The 8,455-nt window shown below is 37.2% G+C and overlaps 1 protein-coding gene across 1 annotated transcript in view; it reads left to right on the forward strand.

The window, feature by feature from the left end:
- Nucleotides 1-5,491: 5,491 nt before the first annotated feature.
- LOC103130042 (voltage-dependent T-type calcium channel subunit alpha-1H-like) overlaps nt 5,492-8,455 on the forward strand; it is a 113,202-nt gene continuing 110,238 nt past the window's right edge. The window contains exons 1-4 of the mRNA XM_016665619.1: nt 5,492-5,510; nt 5,611-5,801; nt 7,557-7,838; nt 8,111-8,211. Coding sequence (XP_016521105.1) covers nt 5,492-5,510; nt 5,611-5,801; nt 7,557-7,838; nt 8,111-8,211 — 593 coding nt within the window. The remainder of the gene's footprint in view (nt 5,511-5,610; nt 5,802-7,556; nt 7,839-8,110; nt 8,212-8,455) is intronic.

Genomic DNA, 8,455 nt, shown 5'->3' on the forward strand with positions numbered 1-8,455 from the left:
TTTTTTAGGGAGAAAACAATAACTGAAATTATTTTTGAAAAGCGGAGTATTGAAGAAGTCCGTAAACTGAAACCACCAATAAAGTGTGGAAAACTCTTGCTCAGCAATTTGACATCCTCTTTCTATTTGATGACACTTCCCCGTCATTTTGAAACAGTAGTTTTCAAAGAGAAATGTATGTCCATTACTGCTGAACACAAGCTGTTCAACAGTTTGAATCAATCATCTGAACACGGTAGGTGGGTTCACCCTGGACAGGTCATCAGTTCATTGCAGAGCAACACTGACACAGACAGGACAACCACCCACACCCACACACACACACACACAGGCAGACACACTCACACCTACAGATAATTTATTGTTGTTAATTAACCTAACAGTCATGGTTTTGGTGTGTTTTAGTGTCATTCTCTTATTTTTTCTTATTTTTGTTCATTTTTAACATCTCTTTCATTGCATATGCTGTGGTTTTCAGAAGTATTCACACTCTTAACTTTTTCATGGTTTGTCCAGTTACAACTGAAATGCTGAGGTGTGTTTTGTGAATTTTTTTTGCTAGATCTACACAAAGTAGTGGGACTGCAAATTTGACCTTCATGGACGTGTTACAGGAAGACAGCTATTGTTGTTGGAATGCCCTCTGCAGTTTCCCACAAACAGTGTAAGAGACATAGCAAACAAGTAGAAGAAGAAAGTCAGATTAGACCATACAATAGAAGTTTTGGCCTGTGCAATACAAACCACTGCACATCTCCCTCACCACACAACTCCAATGGTGTAAAATGTGTATTATATATTGTGGAGATTCTTTTCTTCAGAAGAGACAGAGAAGCTGGACAGAGTTGATAGGAGGACAAATTTTATGAGAGCAAAATGTTATGTGAGTACCCAGAGAAACTCACAAAACATAAGAAGAACATGCTACTGAGATACAAGACAGTCAAGAACATAAAACCATCCTTAATTTTCTTTTAATCCAAGAAACGGGACTTTCTCCTGATGTTTTATCACAGTTTTGATCAAACGTTCAGGCTTTCTAAAACAAATTTGTTTATGGGCGCACTTTGCCTCCCATTTTGCGATTTTTGTTTTTGTTGAGTCAAACCTCTGATTCATTCAGATATTAAATAGACTCACACACTTGAGTAGTGAAACAGTGCTGCAAAGATCAAATTAGATGTCTCTGCCGTTTGTTAAAATGTTCATTTCTTCCATTTTCTTTATATGAAGAAATGTTAAAGACCAAAGTTTAAAGTATGTTGACTGGGTTGGCACTTATCTTCACTGTGTTCACTTAATGTTCACTGTCCTTATAAAGTCCTGACTGGCTGGCATGATGAGGTTTAACACCAGAACTAAAAACAACAGAAAATGCACCTGAAGTGCAAAGACATTTAAAACACTTTCAAAAAAGCCTGATTAACGCTTGATCAAGACCACCTTAAAATATTACACAGGCATATAAATTAGAGATGATTTAGTATGCAAATTAAATATTAGGTGTCACACATGGTGCAAATTCAAGGGATTTTAGTTTTCCTCTAATAGTATTGTGTCTCTATAAAGTCAGAGTCTTTTTAAAAGCACATAGTGATCAAATTAATTAGTGTGTGTTTGGATCACCAAGTAAAAAAACTTGGCACATGATTACTTACATAACAACTTGTATAAATGTAAAATAGACTCTTCACTGAACACTTCAGTGGAGCTGAACCCTGCTGCTCTGAGCTGTGGGCAGGTGGCAGAGGAACACCTCTTTGAGCCCCGCTCTCACATGCAACCTGTAACATTACAGGCTCAAATCCTCAAGAGGCAGCGGTTTCCTTCATTCACACATAACCTCCCACACACAGCATGGCTGCTGAAGAGAGATTAAAGGCTCAGCTCAATTTCAAATTTTGAGTGCAATCAAATGGGATATCCCATTACCCACATTCAAATTAGATCATTGAGTCTTTTGATAGAGCCAAAAAATGACTTTTATGAAAATGTGCAATAAAACTGATCTTTATCAAAATGCACAGGACACATGCACTGGTATCCCTACTAAAGATGTGAAGAAAGTCTTAAAATAAGTTAAAGGTAATCTTTTTCTCCTGGAGCACGAGCTCACACAGAACCAAACCTAACAAAAATCCAACCTTTAATTTGAACACATTTATTCAGATGGGGAAAGATTTATATCTTAGGATATCATTTTATTGTAAAATCTCAGGTGGCAAATATATACACCTGAAACCTCCTTTGCCAATATGACAGTTATAAGTTACTTTGAAGCTCTAAAACATCTCAGTCAAATTGAGAAAGAAAAGCATAAGTAAACAAACTGTCCGCTATATTTACTTGTGTAGATAAGCGTTGTAGCATGAATTTTTCTAAAATATAATTCTTTCTTAAAATGAAAATTATTTCCATTTATAAATGCTGTTTTATTCCTGACAATAAATGAACTCAAATTAAAAGTGAGGTTTTTCTAATAAAAAAAAGTGTGCCACTGTGGTGGAACAAAACTGATGATTTCCTTTTAAGGCTTTTCACACATCTCTACAAAAAAGTGCCAATAGCTGTTTAGGGTAGCACTAATGTTCATGAAACAAGAAATATAAAGAGGATAACGTTCTCAGTCAGGATTCAATAAAGGTTACAAATATTATGTAGCTCTAAGCACTGATCAGTTTTCTACATCTTCTGATGTAGAGACATAAACCATTTTAAATAACTGTCGATAGATATGGGAACACTTTTTTCAGTCCCCTTAGAAAAGGATAAAAAAATCAATTGTTCTACTGTTGTATCTAATTAAGTCAAACAAAGGCCACAGATGTTTGATGTCACTTCAGCTACTTTACTCCCAGGATTTAAGAATCACAGGAAAATGAGCTTTAGCTTCAGAAATGACTTATCTTTTCAAGTAATGTATCCAACTAATAATAGTTACCAGTGGGAGGTTCGCTTTGAGATACAGGTGGTATAAAAAGTCTACACATCCCAGTTCAAATTACCTTTCTTATACCTTTATTGTGACATTGATTCTGTACAATTCTGAAAAACAAGCAAATGTGGAACAGGAATGTTTTTTTTAACTAAAAAAAAACCCTGCAACAACTTAGATAGATATGCACAGTCTAATGCTCATCTTCTTATTCAATTTCAACATTGTCTTGTCAGCAGTCTATCAGCATTCTAAATCTTGGCTCAGAAGTGTTTGTCCACTCTACTTTGCCAAGATTCTTCAAATCTCTGACTGTGAGGACATGTCTTTTTCTACAGCCCTCTTCATGTGAGTGCATGAAGTGCTCTAAAATTTTCTGGTAGACCACAAAACTGACTTTGATTGGATAAAACACAGTGGACCAACACCAGCAGTGATGACCACAAGTCATCACTGACTGAGGAAACTTCACACTGGACCTCAGCTTGAATTCTGTGCCTCTCTAGATTCTGGTATGTTGATTTCCAAAATGCAAAATTGAGTTTAATCTAAAAAGAAGAGTTTGGACCACTGAACAACAGTATTTATTCTACTCAGCCCAAGTAAGTAGCTTCTTCCTGTTATTGGCACCTATTGCAGTGGCAACCAGAGGACCTGCTGGTATACACCAGAGGTGATGGAAACTGTCAGGTGAAGCAGGGCTTGGTTGTCCTTGGGGACTCTTAAAGTAGCTGACAGGTATCGGGTGGCTGAGGTTGAGGAAGCAAAGACCATCACATGCTTCTTCAATGCTTCATGAGGGACCAGTTGGAGAGACAGACTGGGATAGTAGGGCCCCCGCCCAGCTGCTGTTACAATTTTTTGAGTCTATTTGACCCATAAAAAGCATCACAATTTTAAAGGCTTGCATCTGCCTTGCTTTCTTTGGTTCAATACTGATACTAGAACAATATTTACAGCTCATGAATTTAACATCCAACAGTCCACATCCGGTATGCAAGTAGGTTGCTTACATTTTTTCTATTAGTTTTAGATACTGAAATGTCTCCCCATGAGCAACAGTCAAAAGAAACGTGCAAAATATACATAAAGCAATCCAGAGATCTCAAAAATGCTACGTAGTTGCATTTTACTCAAGCTGCAGTACGTAACTTTAATAAAAAATATGTTTTCACCATAGTTAAAGCAGTCACCATGTTGTAGCAGTTTGTTATGAGACAGATAATCTGTGAAAACAATCAATCTCCTCCATCTCCTTCCTGAATTACTATTACTGGTTAAAGTAATGCACCATTCTGACCAAAACAACCAATCAGAACAAGTAGGAGGCTCTTAGTGCTGTCAATTAGCCTCATTCACTCGCTGCTAAATGTGCTAATGGTGGAGAAACAACTTATTACAAGAAACTGTTTATCTGCCATCATTGGTAGCTATGCTAGCTAAACTGAGCATTCACAGATTGAATCTGCACAGCTCTGTGCTATGCTAGCTGCAGCACGGCACAAATCGAGGGGGAGGAAGGATGAGCAGCACCACATGAGATTGTGATTGACAGCACTAAAACTCTCCTGCCACTGACTGGTTGTTTCTAGCACTGGGAGAAGGCAGAGGAAATAGATTTTTCACAGATTACCTCTCACACCATACTGTCACAACATAATGACAGTTTTAAAAAAATGTGAAAAAAATATTTATATGAAAGTGACATACTGCAGCTTTAATTTCCCTCAGGAGAGGACGGGTCAGGAGGGACGTGGGTCATCTGTTAAGTGGTAAAAGGTACAAGGGACAAGTTAAATATATGAATATGTTGGTAATTTTTTTTCCTTAATTCATTAAATGCTAATGAAAAGGAGGCAAACAGTTCGTAGCTAAGCTAACTATGCTACATGGTTGATAATCTCACACAGTCTACCCACCTCTCTTGGAGAAAAACTGGGTTATAAATTAAACTCTTGCCTTCTCTCTCTCTCTCTCTCTCTCTATTTTGTTTTTGAAAACCTGATTTCATAACTTTTCTTAGCAGCATAGTAACTGCCACAGTTGTTCTTGTTTCCTACTATCTGCTGCTAACAGTGTCACAGTGAAGCGCTCCAAGCAGGAATGAACCATTTAACTCAGATTAGGGAGTTCAGGGCAAATATGGATGTGTGTTTTTTGATCTGGGAGTGGGAACATTAAATTTTTACTGCTAAAAACAATCTTTGAAAATACAATATGATTAATTTTGTAATTGACAGAGCCCCAATTTTTTTTTCAATTTCTATGAACAATAAATAAATAAATAAATTGTGGTGGGCTCCCTGTTGGTCAGGGCCCCTAGAATTGGCATCACCTTTACCGCGCCCCTGCTCTGTGTATACATAAAAAAAAAAAAAAAAAATTCCCTTCTCACCCTCCGCGGATGGTCTCTTTCCACAGGTCAACATATATAATGTTGACAAACAAAAAATGGAAACTTCAATAGCCTTAAAACTACAGAATTAGAATAAACAACCAGAATTAGAATAAACAACCTTGATAACATCAATGTCTTGATGTTATCAAATTTAATCCATGAGATGTGACCCGTGTGGTTTGTGGATTTATGTATGTGGACAATTAATATCTCTGTGAACGAGTTTTTGGATGTTTTCATGATAATTTTCCTTGTTTCTTCTCCTTTGTGAAAGCAGAACTTAAGATCCAGGCTATGATGTTGAGCCCCAATGGTCTCCTGAACCCCAAAGCCTCCATGCCTCACCCCACTCCTCCTCCGCTGCCCATCATCACACACACTGCAGCCACACCCACCATAAACTCCAACCAGTCCCGCAGGCCGAGTGGAGTTTCCATGGAGGTCAACAGTTTGGAGCAGAGGTCGCTGGTAAGGCTGGACAAGATCATTTTTAATATTTTTACACAGCAGTTCAGGTTTACTAAAACTGTACAGGAGAAAGTCAATTTTTAAAAAGCAAATAAAGTTCTGTTAATGTTAACATACATTTTTAAATCCTGCAATGAGTTTGTAGAAAAATAATTCAAGATTTTAATTTCTTTTATTCCCCTAAAACTGCTATATTTGTAAGTCTGGGGACATTTGAAACATTTGCCAAAGTAAATATTTTGAAACCAGTCAAAGTCTTGTTGCTGGTTTTTTATTACCATCAAATGTTGATTTAGTGAACCACGAAACCCTCAAGAAAGAAAGGACGCAATGTTCTCCTCAGTTAAATACCGCTTTTAATGGATTGTGCCTCAGGTGAGTTCATGCACATGCCTTTTTCTAAATTCATATAATTGTTTCCAGTAAAGCTTAAATTCTTGCTGAAAGTTCTTGCTCTTCTGGTCACAGAAACATGAGCAAACATAAAGGCTGAACCCATCCTGAGTCACAGTAAACTGCATAGAGTTCAGTCTCTTTACAACATTGTGTTTTCTGCCCTTCTAAAGTCTGGCTGCTAATCACTCAAATACAAGAAATGACTTTAACATGGATTTTTATCTACTTTGTTTGCTTAAGTAAACTTCTGACATGTTCACGTACCATTACACACTGCAGATATCAATCTGCCACACACAACAAATACCCTATGTGAGCTTTTTTTGTTGTTAAAAATTCACCAAAGCAATGTCTAAATGGCCCAAAGATATGAAGGCTAATTTTGGTGTTTATTTGTTCTACATGTGATTTATTAAATTCATTTTCCAAGTACACCTGTTTTAACCAATATCGACAAACAAAAACAGCAGAAGCAAGCTGTATGCAGCTTGGCTCATATCTGAGTTACATAATCATGCACCTTCACATGAAGGAATAAATGAGAAATGAGAAAATACAGACTTTTTCCATGCATTGATATTATTACATCAATGTCACAACTAGAAGAAGGATTAAATGAGTTTATTACTGCTGAACTGAGTGAATCTGTGGAGTTTCTGCTGATGCTTTCTGACAGATATTTTACATCTTGTTATGAACCTGACCACTATCAAACTAGGCAGTTTGCTTTGTCTAAACCAAGATGAAATAGTTTACACCATTTCATCTTGGTTTGGATGTGTTGAATAAGTGCAGGTGTCATTGCATTACCCAAAAATTCTTTAGTCACATAAACCTGAAAAATTAAAAAATTAATCTAATCCTGTCCTGTTGTTTATTTCAATTTTGAGTATTTGATTTGATCTTGAAACTTAAAAACATAAAAACAAACCTCTTTATTGTATTATTATGTTTTTATGTCGTGGTATTTATAGCAACATTATATGTTCAATAATATGCATTGTATATTAGAAATAAATTCAAATCAATTCATTGCACCCAGGAAACAGTGATGAAGACAAAAGGTGATAAAAACCAAATGTTTTGCTCACCAGGTAAAAACTAGTTAATATTTATTTATTTATTTTTTACCTGAGCAATAGATAAAGGTCATTTAAGATATTTCAGCAGGTTTGGCTCTGTGGAATCAAATTACAAAAAAAAAACAAACAAAAAACTAGTGATGGTCTGAAATTTTTCTAAATAATCTGAATATTTATCTGTATAGCCTTCGAACACCTATAGTATCCAGAAATCTAAGTAGGGTAGAATGAAAATGTGGAGAGAAATGTCTTCCAAGTTGTTTTTCTGTCCCTGGAGTCTCTGTGGGATGGCAGTCCGGAGAGCCGGCGCTCCAGCTGGACGAGCAGCGGCAGAGCTCCCAGCCTGCACCGGAGGAGCCAGTCGGGGGAGATGGAGTCTCTCCTGTCATGCTCCAGCCCCAGCAGCAGGGAGCAGTCTTTGGACCAGTCGGACCACCTGCAGGTTCCCATGCTGCTCTCACCAGACTGCAATGGCACCACCTTTCACCTTCCAGAGCTGGGCTACGACAAGGCCACATCATATTTCCACAGTGATCATGATGAGGAAGACACTGAAGAGGTGAAAGAAAAATAACCAATTCCTTACACCAAATCAGAACATGCAAAATCACATTTAAGCAGAAATGTTGATAAAAACGTTGCATCCTGAGGTGAGTTGGAACTTTTGGCAACTTAAATATTAACATTTATTTGCAGCAATAAACATTTGAAGACAATGAGCATTTAATGAATGTGTACTATAAAATAATAAATTATATTCCATGTAGTGGTGCATCAAGGCATGCAACCATCCTGTGATTTATTGTGTGTGTATTTGTATGCTTTTTGCAGAGTTTATGTAAGAGGCTGAAGAAGATGCTGGAGCCATATGAACCTCTGTGGTGCAGAGAGCATGAAGAGTGGTCACTGTATCTGTTTGCACCAGAAAATGAGTAAATGAACAAAAAACAAGAGAGAAAAGAAATACCACACACACTCATAAAAACAGATATGCCACTGATCGTCTCCTGAGTAGTCTGAGTGGTTAAACCGCAGCAAGTGTGAACATTCACAGTGAACTTGTGAATCTTGTAGCTAACCCTTAGTAATTAAATTTTTACTCTTTTCAATTAAAGCAGTGGTTCTTAACCTGGGTTCGATCGAACCCCAGGGGTTCGATGAGTCGGTCTCAGGGAT

This window comes from Poecilia formosa, unplaced genomic scaffold (genome assembly GCF_000485575.1).
Source record: "Poecilia formosa unplaced genomic scaffold, Poecilia_formosa-5.1.2 Scaffold601, whole genome shotgun sequence".
NCBI lineage: Eukaryota > Metazoa > Chordata > Actinopteri > Cyprinodontiformes > Poeciliidae > Poecilia > Poecilia formosa.